The following is a 19,014-nucleotide window of genomic DNA, read 5'->3' as shown; positions in this document are numbered from 1 at the left end:
ACTTTAGGTCGGCGCCGCGGCGTCGGGGCATTGGGCGGCCAGTCGGCGTGGTTGTCGCTTTGCCGTATTGTACAAGCACATCTCAGAAGCACATCTCAGATGCTAGGAATGAATCATGTTGTGGAAGATGGGGTGTTAAGCGGGGTTGAGCGGGCGGTAGTCTGTTGATGAGTTCGGCCCGGTGGTGGGCCAAGACGACGACGAGTGTCGAGTGTCTGCCGACCGGCCGACTGGTCCGAGGTTGCGCCGTTGACGTCAGAGTGAGTCGCGGCGTGGCGTTGCAACGGTGCCGAGTGCGCAGCGAGTGGCGCACGGAGATGCATGGCGATACGGCGGCGCGGTGGTTATAATATGTGGTAATGTACGTGCAGGCTCCACCAGCTCCACCAGGCGGTCGTGTTGCTCTCTAACGAGGGGGCAACGCCGTCTCGTCATTATTTCAGTAAAGCGACGCCTTTCGAAAGCGAGCAAGGGTGGGGAATGTCGCTACTCTAGCTCCACTCGTGCCGTGCGGTTCGGTGAGCTCCGATCAGTGGCCGACAAAATGTGCGGCGACTGATTACGTGGTCCCCGAAGGGCACAAAGTTGCCAGTTGAGCTGCTGCTGCTCTGCCGTGTGGGAACCGCGCTCGCTCGCGGCACCCGCCGTGCGCTTCGGCGGCCGAAGTGCCCCTCTGGCTCGCCGCTCGGCAGGCTCGCGCCGCCCCGCTCGACATGTGACTGGCAGAAAAGCGGGTGGAGGGTGTCCGCCCACGTCGTCAGTCCTCAGGAGGCGACAATTGTCGCCACTGGGCCACGGCGGCTGGGCGACTGGGACCAGCGCTCGAGTCGGAACAACAGAACAAGCCAAGCAAGGCAAGGTTGCTGCGTGCCGCACGCACGCAGGCTACGTAGCTGGCCGGTCGGCCGGCTGCCTCCCTGCATGCCTGCATGCCTGCCTGCTGTTACAGGCAAGGCTGCCCCGGGCCCGACCGACGGCAAGCATGCCGCCGCCGCTGCCGACCTAGGTCACCTATCCTAGATGCCATGGAGCTGAACGCCCCGGCGTGCCCCGGTACGGTCCCCCGGGTTACCTCACCTCCTCCCTCCTCCTTGAGACAATGTATGCAGGCAGCCTGCCTTTCTTCACTTCTCCCTATCCCTTTGCGAGCGATCGCCGTGACGACGGCGACGATATCGACGTTCGTTCGAGCAACTCTCACACTCTACTGATAAGAAACAGAGGTACGCTGTCTGCTGCTGGCTGGCCGAGTGGCCAGGCCCTCCCCCCTCCCTCTGGACGAAAGCTGATGACGAGTGCAGGTAGCTGATAATGAGGCCGCACCTTTTCGTCCTCGGCGTGCTGCCCATAGCCGTCACTGCTGCTGCTGTTGCCAGTCCCGCCGGAGCTGGAGCCGGGCTGGTGCTCCGCCATGGCGACGAGCACGACGGCATGGACATGGACATGGGCGGTGGCGACGAGCACGGCCATGAGCACGAGCACACCGACGAGCACGAGCACACCGACGAGCACGAGCACGCCGCCACCACCACAACCACCGTCCCCACCTCCTCCGGAGCCCCCGCGCCAGCCCACGAGCCAGACCACCACCACCACAAGGGCCCCGTCAAGACGGTGCTCGACGACGCCGACATCCACAACTGGCACAAGTTCCCCCCGACGTACCTCGACGCCGACTTCCGCCTGACCAAGGACCAGGCCATCTTCGGGGAGGACCTCGACGACGGGTGGGACCCGCAGACTGTGCCGTCCCACCCGCGTCTGATGGTCACGCACGTCGTGGCCATGATGCTCGCGTACTTTGGTGCGCTGCCGCTCGGTGCGTAAGCTCAGTGGCAGTTTGCCAAGCTAGTGGGGCGCGCCCAGCCCTGCCTTGCTTCTGCCGATCTTGCCTCGCCTCGTGCCCCACTGACCCAGCGCAGCACTCGCCCTCCGCGCCGCTGGACACCCGTCGCACTACCTCGCCAACGGCGCCTTCCTCGCCATTGTCGTGTTCGGCTGGCTCGCGGGCGTAGCTTACAAAGCCGCCATGCCAGTCATGTAAGTGTGGATTTATTTCAGGGAGGGGCGGCCTCTGGTGGCAGATTAGAAATTCCTTATCGACCATTTACCCTGGCCAGATTGCGAGATTGTGCCTGCTTTGACTCCCGCTAACCGATGTCTTTTCGCAGGTATCAAGGCGCAAAGCACGGCAGCATGGGCACAATGCTCGTTTTCCTGTCCATCGGCCTCGCGGTGCTCGACTCGCTTGGACTCATCTCGTCAGGAGTGCGGCACTACCGCTCTGGGCAGAGGGACTGGCGCTCGTGGTTCTCCTCAGCTCTGTCAGCCACACGCGAGGACAAGCTCGGTGCGGCGCGGTACGAGATGGTCGGGCTGGTGCACGACAACGACGAGTCGGACGACGAGGAAGACCACCACCCGCACGGCACCGTCTTCGCCATCGGGGACGAGGAGGACGAGTCGCCCCGCGCGTCCCCGCCTCCAGCGGTATCCCGCCGCTCAACAGGCTCCGAGGGCACGCTGCACGACCACTCGCCCATCTCGCCTATCGCCGGGAGCTCGAGCGGTGGCTCGGCCCGCGGCGTCGGCATCCTCGAAATGGGCGAGCGAGCACACACCACCACCACCAAGGCCAAGGCCCGCTCCCGTGGCGCGTTCGACGTCAGCGAGCTTTTCGAGGCCGAGCAGCGCGAGCGCACCGCCGCATGGGCCGCGCCACACCCCCCAGCATCAGCTGCCACCACGCCCGCGACCTCCGCACGCCGGATCGGCGAAATCGTCCTCACCTGGATCCGCCGCACGCAGGTCGTCTTCGCGTACGTGTGCGTGCTGTCCGGCCTGCCGGTGTACGTCGGCATGTGCCGCGGCGGCTACATCAACACGTGCGCCGCGCATATCATCAAGGGGTCCATCTTCTTCGGCTACGGCGTGCTCACGTTCGCGCGCTACCTCGGCGCGTATGCCGACCTCGGGTGGGCGTGGAACCGCAAGCCTGCCGGCTCGAGCGCCATCTCGGCGGAGATGGTCGAGTGCTTCGTCATCTTCCTGTACGGCATCACCAACACGTGGATGGAGCGCTTCGGCGCCAAGGCCGGCGACCCGTACTCTGTCAAGCAGGTCCAGCACATCTCGATTGCTGTCATGTTCTGGTTCGCCGGGCTGAGCGGCATGCTCCTCGAGTCGCCGACCATCCGCCGCATCCTCGGCGCAGTCATGTACGCTGGCCGCCCGGGCGACCGCGTGCGCAAGCCGCCGTCGTACGCCTTCAGCTTCAATCCCCTACCCGCGCTCACGATCGCCATTACCGGCCTCGCCATGGCGGCCCACCACCAGGACTACGTGTTCCAGGTCGAGATCCACAAGCTGTGGGGTATTCTGCTCGCCGGCGGCAGCCTGTTCCGCTTCCTCACCTACTTCTTCCTGTGGCTCCGCCCGCCAACCGAGTCGACACTGCCCTCGCGCCCGCCGACAGAGGTGCTCACGGCGTTTGGCTGGGCCGCTGGCGGCATTGTCTTCATGCTCTCCGACGAAGAGATTGCGTTTGCGGCCATGCGCACCGGGTTCGACGACATGATGGCGTTCCTCAACGTGACGGTCGCGCTCACGTGTCTCATCTTCTGCTGGGTCGTCGTCGTGCTGGCTGTCAAGGGTTACGCGCTGCTCCGTGTGCAGCGCGGCGTGCAGCTGGCTGCCGACGAGGGCGACGCGAGGGTCTAGGCGACCGACTTCGGCGTCGATACCGACTCGTATTTACCGCCCCTTTTATAATGGCGGTTGTCTTTTTGTTCATCTGCGGGCGACCGCACCTCATTTACTTCAGAGGTTAATAGCAGTTAAAGTGGGCGGCGTGTCGGTGTGGCCGCTAATATGAGATGTATGTGTTAAGTGAATGAGCAGGGCAAGTGTGGTGGTGAGCGAGAGTCAGCCCCTTCAAGTAGTCCGAAGGCTGCTGCCAATGCTGTGCACGAGTCCTGCACGAGTGGTCTGATGGAATGGGAGCCTGTGCAGCCGGCGTAGGAGGCGCGGGAAGGCGAGGACTGCCGGCGTCCACCGGTCCACCGCACATCAGAACTTTCAGGGGCAGGGCGGTGGCGTAGTAGAATCAGTAGCGCAGAGTAAGCATTGTATTGACCGACAGAAGTGCCCAAGAGGCCGAACCGACACAGGGACACCGCGTCAGTCGTCCGACCCGAGCACAGCACACCCGCCGGGCCACAGGCCGGACCGAGCGGTGGCCATCGGACGACGCCAGCAGACGACAGCCAGCAGGTAGAGCGAGCACATGTACATCCAGCATCCGGGATCCCAAATCGGCCGCCCGCCTAGTCGAGTTTCTTGGTGCGCCTGAAGCCGGCCTTGCCTGGGCTGTGGGTGTGAGCACTGTTCGACTGCGCGCGCGCGCCCCTCCTCTTCTCTTCTGATCTTCTCCACTCCATCATCTTCTCAGCCCTCCCCCCGCACCCCACACCCAGACTCACCTCTCATACCCGCTCGAAACACCCTCGACGACGCTCGCGGCCCCGCCAGCGCTGTACCCTCCGCGCTCCTCGACGCGCTTCGCAACGCCCGCGATGGCGTCCTTGCCCGCGGCGATCTGCTGCTCGCGGCTGAGCGGCGCGCGGTCCGTCTTGACGCTCAGCTTGCCCTCGGAGTAGGTCACGCCGTGGGCCTGGAGCGACTTGGAGGCGGACGCCTCGGCCGACGTGAGCTTGCGCTGGATCAGGACGGCGGCGTCTGGGCGGGGTGTGTGTCAGCTGGGGAGCCGAGTAGCGACGAGGCAATGGGGCCACGGAGCGACGGAGCGATGGGGCGAGGCGGTGATGCGCGCCGCATGCTGCACTGCCAACCGATGGCATCGCCGCCCCGCGCCACGACACGAGCCCGAGTATACGCACAGACCACGACAACGAGGAGGACCAGGAGACCCGCAGAGGTCAGGACGTCAGAGGAGCTACCGTGTCAGCTATCACAGCGCCATGTATAGCTCACGGCATGGTGCTTGCTTGCTGATTGCTTGCTCGCGTGTGTTGGGTGTGGCAAAGAAGGTGTGGCAAAGAGTGTCAATAGCAGAAAGGCGTCGAGAGTGGAGGAAACGACATTGCAACGATTTGGTTCCGTAAGTGAAGAGACATGGTGGACGCGACCTGTGGCACACGCAACGGCCTTCACATGGCCTCAAGCGGGGTACTGAACATAGGTTGGCCCCACGACCCCCACATTGCTCCTCGCTACTCGCGCTCCGCGCTCGCAGCTCGCAGCTCGCTCGCCCCTCACTAGCTCACTTTGATGCATCACACGAGTCGTCCTCAACTCTAACGTACACACAGCACAGGACAATTTTTAGGTTACCGCGACTGGGCGACTAGGGAACGCCGTTGGCAAACGGCACCTCGTGGAAGAGGTACGAGACCGACTCTCCAAAGTGGGAGCGGCGCAGGGTCTCGGCGAGCACGGGGCTGACGTCGACAACGTCAATCTTGTCGCATTTTGCGACATTGTGCGATTGTGGGATCGTGTTGGTGATGACAAGCTTCTCCATGCCGCTCTCCGAGATGACCTTGAGTGCGGGGCCCGACAAGATGCCGTGCGTAGCAAAGGCGTACACCTTTGTGGCGCCAGCCTCGATCAGGTGGCGCGCAGCGAGGCCGAGCGTGCCGCACGTGTCGGCCATGTCGTCGACGAGCACGGCGACCTTGCCCTTGACCGAGCCGACGAGCACCATGCGCGAGACCTCGTTGGCGCGTTTCCGCTCCTTGTGGAACAGGGCAAAGTCGACGTTGAGTCGGTCGGCAATCGACGTGGCGCGCTTGGCACCACCGGCGTCGGGCGAGACAATGACACAGTTCTTGATGTCGATGTGCGTCTTCATGTACTGGATCATTGATGGCTCGGCGTAGAGGCTGCGGTGTCAGCCCAAGGGTCAAGCGAAGAGGCTAGAGCTATCGTAGCGGATCTGATGATCCAGACCACCGCCACAAGGCCCCACAACCACTCACTTGTCAACGGGCACGTCGAAGAAGCCCTGGATCTGTGATGCGTGCAGGTCCATGGTCTGAGGAGCGTCAGCGGGTGGTCCACCGAGAGCACAATTCTGCCATGGCTCGCGGGCTTTCGCCCGCTTGCCGTAGCACACTTACAATGACATGGTCACAACCCGCCTCGCGCAGCATGTTGGCGACAAGCTTGGCGGTGATCGGGGCGCGCGACTTGTCCTTCTTGTCCTGGCGCGCGTAGAAGAAGTGGGGGATGATGGCCGTGATGCGGCGGGCCGAGGCAATCTTGCACGCGTGGATCATGATGCACAGCTCCATGAGGGAGGTGTTGACGGCGCCGGCGCCCTGGGGAGGTTAGTCGAGTTCTGCTGTCCGTCGCTCGGCATGGCTCGAGGCCGCGGCGCCTCCCGAGTGGCTTGGGCTCGGCTCGTCCGCCGCCCAGTCCTCACTCCGTCTCGGCGCGCTCTGCTAGCAGATATTTCTACCACCCGTCCGGGCCAGGTTTGCTGGTAATGCTTTGCCAGTTGGCCCCGTGACCCGAGCGAGAGGTGATCCGCAGCTCTATTGCGATGTGCGAGGAAGGATACGACGTCGTACCGATTCTTCCGGCGCCGCCCATCGCACCGCAGCCACCCACTCCTCCTCCTCCACCCATCCCTCCATCTCACCGCGCCGCGCCCACATCACAGCGCCCACATCACACTCACAGTGTTGAGAATGTACACATCGTAGTCGCGCACGCTCTCGACGATCGTGACCTTGGTCTCGCCCGAGGGGGGCTGCGAGACGTTGGCGCGCGCGAGGGGGATGTTGAGGCGCTTGGCGATGAGCTGCGCGAGCTCGGGGTGGGACGAGCCTGCGGGGCGTTAGTGGGCGGCGTCCTGGGCATCTGGCTCGTCTCTCTGCTCCCTCCCCCTCCTCTTCCTCCGGCGCTGCACTGCGCCTCCCTCCCTCTCCCATCTCCCGTCTCCCTCGTGACCCCCATCTCATGTACGCACCGGCAAAGAGCTTGATGGCGGGGTACGCGGCAGCGGGCGACATTGCGGTGATGTGGCTATGCACGTTCGTTTTCTCGAGTTACAGGGGTAGTTGAGTAGCGTCGTCGTCGGGTGTACCGCGTCGAGGATGTTCGGGGTTGGTGGGTGGGTCGCGTAGACAGGGGCGATTTTGGACTTTTGGCTGGTCGCTATCGGGACAGTCGGGTTGGGGCCGGGGCGAGTGCGGTGCGATGGGCGGGGTGCCGTCTTCGTCGTTGTCGCGGGGTACAGCGGTGTGAGTGAGTGGTGTGTGGTGCAGAGTGCTGCAGTGGAAGAGGGCGGTGGTGTGATTTTTGACAGTGCTACGTCAGGCTGGCTGGCTGGGTAGGTGTGCTGGCTGGTGGTCGAGACCGGGGTGGATGCCTCCCAAAAATCTGACCGTGGAATGACGGCGGCGCTCAATATGGAGGAAGGCGGCGGCGCGGGGAAGGGGGGGGGCAGAAAGGAGGCAGTCTGGCTGCTGCGCCATTCGAGCCACTCTGATTACGCAGAGATGGAGCCAAATCCAAATCAAGCCACGCTCAAAGGCGGGGCCACCGACTCACATGCCTAATTCCGTTTAATCCCGTCAATATTCGTGGCATCGGGCAACGTCAAGTGGCAGCGCTGGGAGGTGCAGTATGCGACCTGTTCAAGCGACACTGACTGTTGTAGCTGCTGCAGCTGCAAATAACACCCAGGAGAAAGACAGCAGCAAAACAATGAACAAGGGAGGTACCATAGATCAACCTTGCCCTCTCCCCCTCGCGTCTCCCCTCCCCCTCGTATACGCACTATGACATACACTCTATCTCTCTCCTACGGCACATAGATCCTGCTGAACCCGTCCACCTTTGTACGGCAGTTGGGGCAGTTGTGGTCCGTCGGCGACAGCCTACTCGCCAAGCTATCGCGGCAGTCGTTGCACATGAGGAGGCAACGGCACGGCCACAGAATAACGTCGCGCGGCTGCACCATGCAAACGACGCACGTGTGGCGCCGCTCGTCGGCCCACTCGTCGGTCTGCTGTGGCGTGGCCAGAGCCGACGCTTGCGTCCGGCGCGTGAGCACAATGTCGTGGAGGGAGCCAGCGCCTGGTCGTGTCGGTGTCGAGGGGCCCGAGGCCGATCCAGACGCGCCGCCGCCCGATCCGAGGATTGCCGCGTATCGCCTTCGCGTAAGTGGCGAACCCGTCGACGTCAGGTGTGCAAGCAAGATGGGTTGAAGTGACGCCTGATCTGGGTCTGGCGTGTTGTCTCTCACCACGAGGTCGCGGAAGAGCGAACCCGTCTGGTCGTCGTCCTCGTCGTCAGAAGCCACGGCTGATGATGGCTCGCCAGCATCGCTCTCCCAGCCCTCCTCGTCATCGACCACGGTCTGAGCCGCCCACTCGTCCTCGTCATCCTCGATGACAACCTCGCCACGGAGCACCTGATCAAAGGTGTACTCGTCGGGCACGGGCGTTGGGCGGCGAGAAGCACGTGATGGTGGCGCCGTGAAAAGGCGTGGCTCCCGGCGCTGGGAACCAACAACAAGCGAGTTCATGAGGATGGTCAAAAACCCGTTGCCCATTGGGTTGGGCGGGGGCGCGGCCCAGGCCTCGCGGCGCCAGAAGCGCCATGACCGAGGACCGTACCACCACCGGGCGTGCCACGTGCGGACCGTCAACAAGAACATCCTCCTGCCGATGGGCGTCGACAGCAGGACCAAGAACATGTCGTATGCCAGGGCCGCAGCGGCCTTCCAAAAGTTGGCAAGCGCGTCGGAGAATGGCGAGTCAGCGTTCGGGTCGCGGAGCTCGGCGACATGAATGTCGGTAATGGCTGTTCCGAAGCCACCGACACCAGCGCCCGGGTTGACCTGGTCGCAGCCGTTCGCCGAGAGCTCGAGCCAGGGCCGGGCCTCTTCGACGGGCGCAAGCTCGTTCTTCAATCCCGAGTATGACGTTGCTTCAATGCACGCCGTGCCAAGCTTGAGGAGCGCCACTCCAAAGTCATCCTCGAGGGACGGCACGGCGCCCTCATTCGGGAGAAGGTTGATCCAGATGGGCGAGGGGAGGTATCCGAGGGTGAAGATGTGGGTGAAGGCCTTGAGGACAACCGTGCAAGAAATGATGATCGTGAGGAACAGCGCCAGCAGGTGCGTCACAAAGGACAGGGAGGGCAGGCTCGGTGGCGAGATTGTAAGGGCGTGAACAAAGTGCAGGAGGCCGAGGACGCCGCATACGCCGGTGGGGAGGAGCAGGTTCTGCCGGAGGACGGGGGAGAGTTCGTTGATCTGGAGCCATGTAAACTCGGTGAGGCCGAGCCAGAGCTGGAACAGGGCGTGGACGTCTGGGCGGCCGTGGTTTGCCTTCGGCGGGGGGTTGTGGTGCGTCAGAGGGGACGAGTAGAGGTGGAGCAGGAAGGAGAAGTGGAACTGGGCGCGTCAGCAGCAAGCTCGCTCGCCCGCGTGCGCAATGCCTGACGACCGGCGGCCGATCTACGACGTACCAAGTTGAAGCCTGCGCCGACGTCACGCCGGCGCCCGCGATCGAGACCGTTGGCGAGCGCACCGCACACGAGCGCAGCACACACGCACAGGAAGACGGTCCAGCAGACCTGCTGCATGTGCTTGTCGCCTGCCCACGCGCCGAGCCGGTCCGCCACGCGCGCGCCGTACGCCGCGACCGGCCTAACAAGCGCAGGCAGGCCAGCGACCCACTCTGCCGAGCGACTGACCACGTCGTGCGGCCACACGTCGGCGACCTGCATCGTGAGCACTGTGAACAGCGCCCACGCGCGCGCGAGCACCATGACGGCGGGGACGCGGATCGCCGTCGACATGCCCGGCGAGGTGATGGCTGCCTGGAGCGCCGCGCGGGCACCGCCGCCGCCGGCGCGCGCGGGCGGGTGCTGGGGACGCTGCACGATGTGGTGGATACGGTTGAGGAGGATTGCCTGTGGGGTGGGGTCAGCGACGAAGCAGCGCAGTGGAGGCACAGCACACACAATGACGATGAGGACGACGCCGTACCCGCTGCCAGCGAAGCTGAGCGGGCCCACGCCGCCAGCCCACGCGCGCGGCTCGCCGGGCTGCGAGAGGATGCTGTCGGTGGTGTTGTCCAGAATGGTGCCAGCGGTGATGCCCTTTGGCGACGCGGTGCCGTTCACCGAGGCCGCCGCGCCGGAGGTAGTATTCCCCGCCGCCGCCGGGCTAGGAAAGCTGAAGACGAGCGAGTGCAGCGCGCGGCTCAGGCGCGCACTCGCCGCGTCTAGCTGCGCGCGCAGCTGGCCGGGCAGGGGCGCGAGCCGCTGCATGGGTAGGTGGTGGTGGGGGGTGGGGTTGGGGGTGGTGTGTTGTGGTAGTGTAAGTACAAGAAAGAGAAAGCACAAGGCCAAGCAAGCTCGGCTTGACAAGGCCCGGTCAGTGTGGGTCGTTGCCGCTGCCTACGAAGTCGCTGTGGGGTGGGTGGTGCAGTCGGCGTCATGACGCGCACCCTGAAAGACACATTGCAGCGGTGTTGTCCGGCCGAGTAACGGTGGGCGCTGTAGGCGGTGCGTGGCACACTCCGCGGGCACGCTGCACACCGTATATTGCTGCTTCTGTGCATTCGTGTGTGTGTGTAGAAGCACGCACTGCCCAATGGCGGCGATACAAGGTCCGATCCATGCTGCATGATGCATACAGGTTGTGCCGTGGTGGCTGTCGCTTGTCGCGAGGGCGGGCGTCTATCATCACAAGCTATCACGCAGCCACGCAGTCACTCCCTGCACTCCCCACTCCTCGCCTCGCTCCGCCCCGCTCGGCGCTCACAACCGCCAGCACCGGAACCCATGCACCGTGCCCCTGACGCGCTCGTCTCCCGGGTCGTTGTCAAACATGGGCCCAGTCCACTCCTCCACGACGCGCTCGTACCCCCAGCTACCGGACGCCGCGAGGCGCGGGAAGAAGGCCATGTCGGCGTCGGCGAGGCGTGGGCGGTGGTGCGTGAGGAACACGAGCGCGCAGGGGGTCTGCGGGGCGGCTCCCTCGGCCGTCGGCACGCCCTTGGCGAGGCTCAGCGTCGCGTCGAGCGTCTTGATCAGCGCGTCGTGCTGCGAGTGGTTGAACATGAGGTCGGAGAGGATGACGAGGTCGTACCGGCCGTCGGCGGCGGAGCTGCCCGCGGCGCCAGCCGCGAGGAGCGGCGCGACATCATGCCCCCAAGTATGTCCGACCGCCAGCGCGTTCCCCCGCACCGCAGAAGGCAAATTCCGCTCAAAGTTGACGTCAATGTTCTCCATGAGCGCCGCGTCGGCGTAGTCTGTCGCCACGACGCACTCTGCGCCCGCTAGCGCAGCAGCGACGGAGGGCAGCGCGCCGCCCGCGCCGAGCTCGAGGACGCGCTTGCCCCGCAGCAGGGTCGGCGCGTGCGTTAGGAGGTAGGTGGTTGTCACGCGGGCCGTGTTCCACCTGGCGGGGGTGTCAGTCGTCGACGCCGAGCGGAGCGAGGCGGCGAGGCGGCGAGGCGGGCGGGCGGGGCTTGTCACAGACCCTGGAGACGGGTATCGATCCCGCCATAGTTCCATGGCAGTATCTCCACCGTGACCCCGCCCAAGCACCCTTCGCACCCGCACCGCACAACCCCCTTGGGCACACTCACAAATGATGTCCCCACAGCGGATGGCTCCCCACGAGCCGGATCGACACCTCCCGCCCGCCGTCCGCGGCGGTGTATCCCAGCGACTCGGGCAGGTCGTACGAGGCGTAGGAGAAGGGGATGGGTTCGGGGGATGGGGAGCGCTGGGGGTGTTAGCTTTGCGATCCGGGAGGGACGAGGGGAGGAGGAGAAGGGGGAGGGTGGAGAAAGACGCAGGGCAGCCCACTCACCGGCATCAGCTCGCCTAGCCCGAATCCCCCCTCGTCGCCGCTACCGGATGATGTCGAGTCGCGCCGTGTTGACATTGTCGTAGTGAGTGTGCGCGATGAGCACTGTGCACTTGGCGGTTCAGTTCAACTTTTGAGGTTTGTGTTTTCAGGCACCGGCCGCCCAAGGTGGAGGTCCGCCACGGTTTCTGGCCCGTCACAAGCATAATCATGATACATTACAAAAAACCTCTACGACCTCGCGCGCGCGTGTACACTACTCTATCTACTCGGACGACGCCTACTCGGACGCCGTGACGGCAAACGTCTTGGTAATCGTGCCGTGGCCCTCGCCAGCGGTGAACGCGTACCCATTCGCCTTGAACAGCGCCGACCGCATAAACGGCTGAACGTCGTACAGTTCCATCTCCTTTGCCCGGTCCTCGAGCTGCGCGACGCGCACGGTAATCTTCTCGGGGTGCTGGCCCTGGTGCTGGGCGGCGTACAACCTCGCCTTGTCCTTGACAATGTTGCCAAGGAGGAACGACAGCAGCTCGTTGTCGTCGGTCGCGTGGTGGACATACTTCCTGAAGCCGCGCTCGAGCGTCTTCTTGATGCTCATCTTCTGCGCCTGCACAAACGAGCCCACAGTAACCTGGATGGCCAGGTTGATGTCGTCGAGACGCACATAGTCGCGGAGGTGCATCTTGGCAGACGCCTCGGACATGCGGATCATGCTTTCCAGGTGGCGCACCGTGATGGGGAACGAACCCGTGGCAAGCGACTCGCGACGCAGCTCGGCGTACAGGTTGGCCAGCTTGTCCTGGTCCAGGTTCTCCAGTCGAGGCTTGAGCTGCTTGGCGTACATGATGTACTTGCGAAGGAGATCCTGGGGGATGATCTGGATGGTTAGCTGCTGTACCCCACGTAACCACCTACGTCTGCGTCCACGGCCGTAGTCGTGTTGATCTCGTCCGAGTCGTTCTTGAACTCGGGGTGCGATCGCATGTGGCTGCTGACGACAAACTGCGCGAGCATCTCGTCCTGGACCGGGTCGACAGCGTCCTTGACGACACAGAGGACGTCGAAACGCGACAGAATGGGCTCGGTGAGCTCGACGTTTTGCTGGAACGGAATGGTGGGGTTGTAACGGCCACCAATAGGGTTGGCAGCGGCGACAATGGCACAGCGCGCCTGGAGAGTCGTGACGATACCCGCCTTGGAGATGGAGATGCTCTGCTGCTCCATGGCCTCGTGAATCGATGTCCTGTCGGCGTCGTTCATCTTGTCAAACTCGTCGATGAGGCAGTGTCCCTTGTCGGCAAGCACCAGCGCACCACCCTCCAGAGTCCACTCGCGCGTGACGGGGTCCTTGCGGACCGACGCGGTGAGACCGACGGCACTGGCACCCTGGCCGGTAGTGAACACGGCACGGTTGGCAGTCTTCTCGACGTACTTGAGGAACTGCGACTTGGCAGTACCGGGGTCACCGAGGAGCAGAACGTTGATGTCACCACGGATACGGTGCTTGCCGTTGACATCCTTGGACAGACCGCCGAAAAGAGAGAGGGCAATGGCAGTCTTGATGTCGTCGTGGCCGTAGATGGACGGGGCAATCGACTTGACGATGCGCTTGGCAATGCGGTCGTCCTTGGCGAGGGCGCGGATCGTCTTCTTGTCCTCCTCGGTGAGGTTGATGGACGCGTAAATGTCCTCCTTCTTGGTAATGTTGTTGGCCTCGAGGACGGTCGAGAAGACGGGGAAGCCGTTCTTCGAGTTGAGCGACGCGTCAAAGTTGTTGCGGTAGATGCCGGTGACCTCGACCTCGTCTCCAGGCTTGGCACAGTCGATCAGGTCCCAGAGGAGGATAACCTCGCGGTGGCGGGGAAGACGACCAGCAGGAACTGAGCCGGGCGACTCCTGGAGAGTCATCTTCTGGTAGTTGCGGTACACGGTCTGCTCAGAGTTGACAGTAAACGGTCCGCGAGCGGTACAGTTGGGGCAGAAGCTGATCTTGAGCTCCTTGGTCGTGTCCTGGTAGAACGGGCCGAGGGTCGTGCCGCACTTGCCACAGTCAAACTTGACATACTTGAGCTGCGGGAAGATACCCGTGCGGCGGGTGACGACACCCGAGACGCGAACGAGCGTGTTGAGGTTCTCCTGGCGCAGGCCGCGGAGTGTCATGGCGGCCGGGAACTCGATGATGCGGACGTGAATCTCCGAGTGGATGCGGTCGTACGAGGGGTAGTAGAGCAGAATAGCCTCGAGCGCGACCTCGTCGAAGATTGTGAGCATCGGCTGGGGCGAGTTGGACAAGAAGTAGGCGAGGATGGGACGCGACTTTGCGAGCTGAAGGTACGACACCTCGAGCGACTCGGAGTTGACTTCACCGAGGTGCTTGATCCTCTGTCCGTAGACCGACTGGCCGTTGGCGTCGACATAGGTCATGAGGAACGACTTGAAGTGCTTCTGGATCGCGCGGCGGACCGACGGGACGGCGACCCACTCGGCGATGGACGACGCCTTGATGTCGCCAAGGTGCTCAAGCGACATTTCCTGCGCGTGGCGTCAGCACATCTCTCTCTCCACAACTCCCGCCCCCCTCCCCTCACATCATCATCCTCGACGTCGTCCTCCTCAATACGCTCGTCGTAGTGGCGACGAGCGCGGCGCGTGTTGATGCCGCTGAGAAGCCCGCCATCGTAGCCTCCGTCGTCGTCGTCGTCGCTCTGGAGGAACGTCGGGACGCGACCGCGGCGCGCAGCACGCGTACCCGGCAGTCCGCGATCACGGCGGGCCATCTCGCGCTCGGCGGCGAGGCGCTCGGTGCGCGACATCTCGGGCAGGGACGAGCGGTCGTCGATATCGGCATCAGAGTAGCGGTCGAGGTCGGCGTTGGACTCGTAGTCGCGCACGACGTTGTCGTTGAACAGGTCCTCGCCCTCGTCGTCTTCGTCGTCGTCGTCGGCGGCGGCGTCGCGCCGTCCACGCGCGCGCATGTCCTCCTCGTCGTCGCCTACTTCGTCGTCGCTAAAGTCCGAGAACGGGGCGGGAGGGGACGAAGGGGGCAGAGACGACGGTGGCGGGGAGGACGAGCGCGCCGCGCCGCCGCCGAGGCCGGATGGCCCCGCGCCCGTCGAGTCGGCCGCAGACGACACGCTGCGGCGCCTCTTGCTCCGTGTCTGCGATGAGGTCGGGGGGATGGGGGAAGACTGTCCGGGTGTGTCAGTAGGGTGGTGGATGCGAGAGTTTGTACTACTTGCCATTGTTGTTTGTCTTTGTTGGTGGATGAGAAGGTGGAAGAAAGAGATGAGATGAGAGGTTCAGGGGAGTCGCGGGGGGGCGAGGAGGCGAGGCGGCGAGGCGAGGCAGCAAAGTGACATTGCGAGGGGGCGAGCGCAACCTCACCAAAAGGGAAACGAGACGCGTCGCGCACGCGGCGAACCACGCCACGACGCGTCGAATTTATTTCATCACCCAGGTTAAGCTTCCCCCTGCCACACTACCCCCTCCCACACTTCCCGCGTTGGTAGAATATGCATAGCACTGTACACGCCTCACAGATATCACTCCGGTATGTATCACTCTGCCTTCCTCGTGACTGTCATGTCGTGGATGTTTTGATGTAAAGGGACCAGCCACCATCATCATCATCATCTCGTGCCAGTGTGACCGCCGACCGTCCGCCTGGGAAGAAAAATGCGTTTTGCTGCTGCTCTCTCAAATATTAATGATCGTGTCGCGCGTGTGATCGACGCGTGCGTTGTGCGCCCTAGATACGGTTACCGGCCGGCTGGACGGGAACCTGCTGGGCGTTGCCGCCATAGACGTGCGGCGTAGCCTGGCCCGAGTGACCGACGGGCGGCGTCGGGCTCGTTGCGCCGCCGGGACCACGGTTGGCGCTGAGTCTCTCGTAGTAGGCAAAGTCCTGGAGGAGACTCGTCTTGGACTTGTGCTGGTGGTCGAGGAAGATCTGCAGGACCTCGCAACCGGCCTCGTACGGCAGCTCCTGCGTGTCGCGCGAGTTTGTGATGGGCTTGCGCTCAGGAGTGTTGGTTAGGCGAATGTGGCGAAGGGCGGCTGTTGGTACATCGCGGACAAAGATCCAGCGGACCTTGAAGATGCCCTTCCACTTGTCCTGAGCCCAGACGGTCGACGATTGCGTCTCGTCGACGGGCGTGAGCATTTCAGCAACACCACAAAAGTGTCTGGATCCGTTGACAGAGAAGAAGAGGTAGATGGGACCACGCTCGTTGCTCTCGCGGAACGCCGTGTCGAGACGCTTGTTACCCAGCACGGTAGACGACCAGATCTCGTGCTTGAGCGACTTTTGGACATCGTCCTCAGTATAAGACTTGATGACGAAGAAACGGGCAAACTGGGGGTGTGTGTCGAAGGTGGCGGGGTTGAGGCCCTTGCTTCGGGCAAGTTCGATAACATCGAGATCCTGCGCACTGAGCGGGTGGTTGGGTCCACCGCCACCACCGCCGCCTCCACCACCACCACCACCGGGACCGCCACCCATGGCCGTGCCAGGAGGAGTGGGGTACTGGGGCGTGAAGGCGGGGCCCAGGTAGCCTTGGCCTCCGACGGGGTAACCACCAGGGTGAAGATGGGGCATAGGTGGCAGGCCGGGGATGCCGCCGGCTCCAATGCCAGCGGCGGCGAGCTTGAGCTGGGCCTGAGCCTGAGCGTACAGCTGCTGCTGTTGGAAGAGGTTGCCTGGCTGCTGGAGATGGGGTGCACCGGCCCACCCGGGCAGGGGAGCTCCGCCGTAGGCCGCCGCAGCGGCACGGAGTGCGGCCGGATCTCTGTCGTCCCAGCCAAAGTTGCCCCTCGAGGGCGGCTGGGGTGACGGCTGGCCGGGCATGCCGACGAGGTTGGTAACCCACGCCGGCTCGTCGCCAGGGTGGGCAGCGGGCGTGCCCACCGCAGGGTCACGACCGTTGAGGGTGAGGGCGTCAAGAGCCTCCTGGAGCTGGAGGGCGGCACTGTGGGACCAGCCGTCGCCGGCACCAGCGCCAGTGACGCCAGGCGTCCAGACGCTGCGCTGAATGGGGTTTGTGGGCGAGTCCTCGATGCCGAGCTCCGAGAGCTGGCGCGAATGTCTCTGGGAGCCGGTACCTTGGGGCGACGCTGCAAGGTGGCGACGGAGGTCCTCGCGCTGCTCGAGGCTGAGGAGCGCCTGGGATCGCTCGAGACGCTCACGGACACGGCTCGACGAGCCATAGCCCTGGGTGAGAGACTGGTGGCGCTTGAGGTCGGTGGGCTCGATAAGGTCCGAGTCGTCGACTGGCGGGAACTGGAACGGAGGAAGGTTGGACTGGCCGGGGCGTGGCGGCGTCGCAGCGCTGAATGGGTGGGGCGGCGGCGACGTGTGTCCCTGTCCGATTCGGGTCCACGAGAGCTCTCCGGGGGCTCTCATACTGGCGCTTCGGCCTAGGTTTGAAATGTCAATCGAGTTGTTGGACGCCTGCGCCTGGGCACGGAGGCTCTGGGTGCGGGAGACACCAGCGCCGCCGGCCGTCGCAGCGTTACTGTGGCCGGCGCTGCTTGGCGCAATGGGCGAGGTGGCAGACAAGGGCTGGCCATAGTCCATGTTGAGGGACGAGAGCGAGTTTGTGTGCGAGTGGCTGCGCGAGTGGCCGCCCTGTTGCTGCAGTTGAAGCTGCTGGGCTGCCGAATTGGGAGATACTGGCGACTGATCAATGCTGGGGTGGTAGACGCGGCGGGGAGGGCGAGGAGGTGGCGCCGGTGGCGGCTGCATGCTGCCAGCGCCCGACTGGGCATTGGTAGCTGGCATGGCGGGCGCGTCGCTTGGTGTGAACAGCCCAGGGTTGACGCCTCCGCCGTTCATGACTGTTGTGTGAGAGGGAGATGAGCGCGAGGCCGAGAGGGGACGAGGAATGCGCCGTGAAGAGACGAGCCGTGTGCAAAGAAGCCAAGTCGGGCGTGTAGAGTGGAGGAGGAAGGGGTATCACACCGTTGTCAGCCAGCTGCTCATTCCTCTCTCGTGCGAGTCATCGCAGTCACTTACGCCGTCGTGATGGGAGCGAGCTCTGGCGGCTCAGTCCCTTTGCCTTTCCCCACGTCCCGCGCTCCGTCGCGGTGCTGTCGTACTCCTCGGCGAGCTCAGTCTCGAGCAGAGTCTCCTCGGTACGGGTATGCTGTGCAAACTCGCGGCCGGAGCGGCGGCGGACGAGGCCGGCGTCGACCTGGCTGATCTGCATCTGGACCACTGGGGGGACAGCGCTGCCCGCGAGGCCCGAGAACGAGCCGGAGCGGTAGCGCGGGTCGTTGCTGTTGTTGGCCGGCGCAGCGGGGGGTGCAGCGGCGAGCGCGGCCGCCGCGGCGGGCGAGAAGACTGCGACGGAGCGGCGCTGGTCGGCGGGCGAGGGCGTGAACGCCGGCTGCTGCGGCGTGTTGCCGGAGCGCGGGTTCGCGAGCGTCTTGTTGCGGCGGAGGAGCGACTCTGCGTCCGGGGCTGGCGGGCCGGCGCTGACTGCTGTCGACGAGGACGACGAGGAAGACGGCGCAGGGGGCGGTGCAGCGCCGGGGGGGAAGGCCGAGGACGGCGGGCCGCGGGGCTGCCGGATCGGAGTCGAGCTCATGGTGGTGGGTGGGAAGAGAGGGAGGGGATGGGGTGGATGCTATGCTGTAGTTTGGGATGTATGCGGTGGGCGAGGAGGAGAGGAGGAAGGGAGGAGGAGAGAGAAGGAGAGTTGTGTGTGTTGTGTGTGTAGTAGTAGCGGTGTGGGTGCGAGGAAGCAAGAGTGTGTGTGAGTGCAGGAGTGAGTGACGGCGGCGGCGGCGTGTCGGCGCGACGACGGCAGTCGACTTGTCGTGGAATGAGTGAGGGGTAAGTCGGGGATGTGATGGATGCTGCTGCGTCGTGTCGTCGTTATGCTGTGTCGCTTGTGACTTGAAGTCTATTAAACACGATTGTAATAAACCTTGCTTGGCACGAGTTGGCCTCACTGCTCTCGCTGCCCGCCGCCGCCGCCATTGTCGTTGCCCGTCGTGTCGCAGTCGTTGCACTGCGCGCGCACTGCACTGCAAGCACTGCCATAGGAACCAGGTCGTTTCTCAGCAGCTGCCAGCTCCTTTACAACCAGCTCCCCTCTCTCTCCCCCTTGAAACTCTGCCTGCCTACCCACCTCCTTACACGTCGCATT

At 64.1% G+C, this 19,014-nt stretch overlaps 7 protein-coding genes across 7 annotated transcripts; 1 reads left to right on the top strand and 6 right to left on the bottom strand.

Moving 5' to 3' along the window:
- The first annotated feature begins 1,113 nt into the window (after positions 1–1,113).
- SPBC3B8.06 (uncharacterized protein) lies at positions 1,114–3,893 on the top strand. The gene is made up of 4 exons (XM_062767073.1): positions 1,114–1,223; positions 1,302–1,819; positions 1,923–2,040; positions 2,172–3,893. The coding sequence occupies exons 2-4, from the start codon at positions 1,312–1,314 to the stop codon at positions 3,718–3,720; spliced, it is 2,175 nt and encodes a 724-aa protein (XP_062623057.1). The 5' UTR covers positions 1,114–1,223; positions 1,302–1,311; the 3' UTR covers positions 3,721–3,893.
- Positions 3,894–4,137: 244 nt separating this feature from the next.
- On the bottom strand, positions 4,138–5,051 carry LOC62_01G000625 (uncharacterized protein). Its single transcript, XM_062767072.1, has 4 exons — positions 4,993–5,051; positions 4,899–4,954; positions 4,482–4,737; positions 4,138–4,368 (listed from the first exon to the last, which is right to left on the bottom strand). Exons 1-4 carry the CDS (start codon positions 4,995–4,997, stop codon positions 4,326–4,328), a joined length of 360 nt encoding a protein of 119 aa, XP_062623056.1. The 5' UTR covers positions 4,998–5,051; the 3' UTR covers positions 4,138–4,325.
- Positions 5,052–5,272: 221 nt separating this feature from the next.
- Positions 5,273–7,468, bottom strand: SPCC1620.06c (Ribose-phosphate pyrophosphokinase 2). Its single transcript, XM_062767071.1, has 5 exons — positions 6,995–7,468; positions 6,704–6,852; positions 6,141–6,341; positions 6,000–6,055; positions 5,273–5,903 (listed from the first exon to the last, which is right to left on the bottom strand). Exons 1-5 carry the CDS (start codon positions 7,035–7,037, stop codon positions 5,366–5,368), a joined length of 987 nt encoding a protein of 328 aa, XP_062623055.1. The 5' UTR covers positions 7,038–7,468; the 3' UTR covers positions 5,273–5,365.
- Positions 7,469–7,799: 331 nt separating this feature from the next.
- ASI3 lies at positions 7,800–10,328 on the bottom strand. Its single transcript, XM_062767070.1, has 3 exons — positions 10,003–10,328; positions 9,505–9,951; positions 7,800–9,430 (listed from the first exon to the last, which is right to left on the bottom strand). Exons 1-3 carry the CDS (start codon positions 10,309–10,311, stop codon positions 7,832–7,834), a joined length of 2,355 nt encoding a protein of 784 aa, XP_062623054.1. The 5' UTR covers positions 10,312–10,328; the 3' UTR covers positions 7,800–7,831.
- A 325-nt stretch (positions 10,329–10,653) lies between these two features.
- Positions 10,654–11,950, bottom strand: EFM7_1 (Protein N-terminal and lysine N-methyltransferase EFM7). Its single transcript, XM_062767069.1, has 3 exons — positions 11,864–11,950; positions 11,637–11,776; positions 10,654–11,446 (listed from the first exon to the last, which is right to left on the bottom strand). The coding sequence occupies exons 1-3, from the start codon at positions 11,936–11,938 to the stop codon at positions 10,804–10,806; spliced, it is 858 nt and encodes a 285-aa protein (XP_062623053.1). The 5' UTR covers positions 11,939–11,950; the 3' UTR covers positions 10,654–10,803.
- A 190-nt stretch (positions 11,951–12,140) lies between these two features.
- On the bottom strand, positions 12,141–15,105 carry mcm2 (DNA replication licensing factor mcm2; the record flags this gene model as incomplete). The annotated part of the gene is made up of 3 exons (XM_062767068.1): positions 12,141–12,740; positions 12,779–14,395; positions 14,452–15,105. The coding sequence occupies 3 exons, from the start codon at positions 15,103–15,105 to the stop codon at positions 12,141–12,143; spliced, it is 2,871 nt and encodes a 956-aa protein (XP_062623052.1).
- Positions 15,106–15,363: 258 nt separating this feature from the next.
- Positions 15,364–18,450, bottom strand: YTHDF2 (YTH domain-containing family protein 2; the record flags this gene model as incomplete). The annotated part of the gene is made up of 2 exons (XM_062767067.1): positions 15,364–17,698; positions 17,877–18,450. The coding sequence occupies 2 exons, from the start codon at positions 18,448–18,450 to the stop codon at positions 15,612–15,614; spliced, it is 2,661 nt and encodes an 886-aa protein (XP_062623051.1). The 3' UTR covers positions 15,364–15,611.
- Positions 18,451–19,014: the final 564 nt, after the last annotated feature.

The sequence above is a fragment of the Vanrija pseudolonga genome, chromosome 1 (genome assembly GCF_020906515.1).
Source record: "Vanrija pseudolonga chromosome 1, complete sequence".
Classification (NCBI taxonomy): Eukaryota; Fungi; Basidiomycota; class Tremellomycetes; order Trichosporonales; family Trichosporonaceae; genus Vanrija; species Vanrija pseudolonga.
The sequence above is the reverse complement of the archived record's forward strand: the minus strand, read 5'-3'. Positions and strand labels throughout refer to the sequence as shown.

Bases quoted from the DNA above. Each gene is read 5' to 3' on its own strand.
- SPBC3B8.06 (XM_062767073.1), top strand. From the start codon at position 1,312: ATGAGGCCGCACCTTTTCGTCCTCGGCGTGCTGCCCATAGCCGTCACT. The intron at 1,820-1,922 runs GTGCGTAAGCTC...GACCCAGCGCAG, and splicing joins CTTTGGTGCGCTGCCGCTCG to CACTCGCCCTCCGCGCCGCT. The intron at 2,041-2,171 runs GTAAGTGTGGAT...GTCTTTTCGCAG, and splicing joins AAAGCCGCCATGCCAGTCAT to GTATCAAGGCGCAAAGCACG.
- LOC62_01G000625 (XM_062767072.1), bottom strand. The intron at 4,738-4,898 runs GTGCGTATACTC...CACCCCGCCCAG, and splicing joins CCTCCTCGTTGTCGTGGTCT to ACGCCGCCGTCCTGATCCAG. The intron at 4,369-4,481 runs GTGAGTCTGGGT...TCACACCCACAG, and splicing joins GTTTCGAGCGGGTATGAGAG to CCCAGGCAAGGCCGGCTTCA.
- SPCC1620.06c (XM_062767071.1), bottom strand. From the start codon at position 7,037: ATGTCGCCCGCTGCCGCGTACCCCGCCATCAAGCTCTTTGCCG. The intron at 6,342-6,703 runs GTGAGTGTGATG...TAACCTCCCCAG, and splicing joins ATGTGTACATTCTCAACACT to GGCGCCGGCGCCGTCAACAC. The intron at 5,904-5,999 runs GTGAGTGGTTGT...CTGACACCGCAG, and splicing joins TTCGACGTGCCCGTTGACAA to CCTCTACGCCGAGCCATCAA.
- ASI3 (XM_062767070.1), bottom strand. From the start codon at position 10,311: ATGCAGCGGCTCGCGCCCCTGCCCGGCCAGCTGCGCGCGCAGCTAGAC. The intron at 9,952-10,002 runs GTGTGTGCTGTG...CCCACCCCACAG, and splicing joins GCGTCGTCCTCATCGTCATT to GCAATCCTCCTCAACCGTAT. The intron at 9,431-9,504 runs GTACGTCGTAGA...TGACGCGCCCAG, and splicing joins TCGGCGCAGGCTTCAACTTG to TTCCACTTCTCCTTCCTGCT.
- EFM7_1 (XM_062767069.1), bottom strand. From the start codon at position 11,938: ATGTCAACACGGCGCGACTCGACATCATCCGGTAGCGGCGACGAGGGG. The intron at 11,777-11,863 runs GTGAGTGGGCTG...TAACACCCCCAG, and splicing joins GGCTAGGCGAGCTGATGCCG to CGCTCCCCATCCCCCGAACC. The intron at 11,447-11,636 runs GTGAGTGTGCCC...CACCCCCGCCAG, and splicing joins CCGCTGTGGGGACATCATTT to GTGGAACACGGCCCGCGTGA.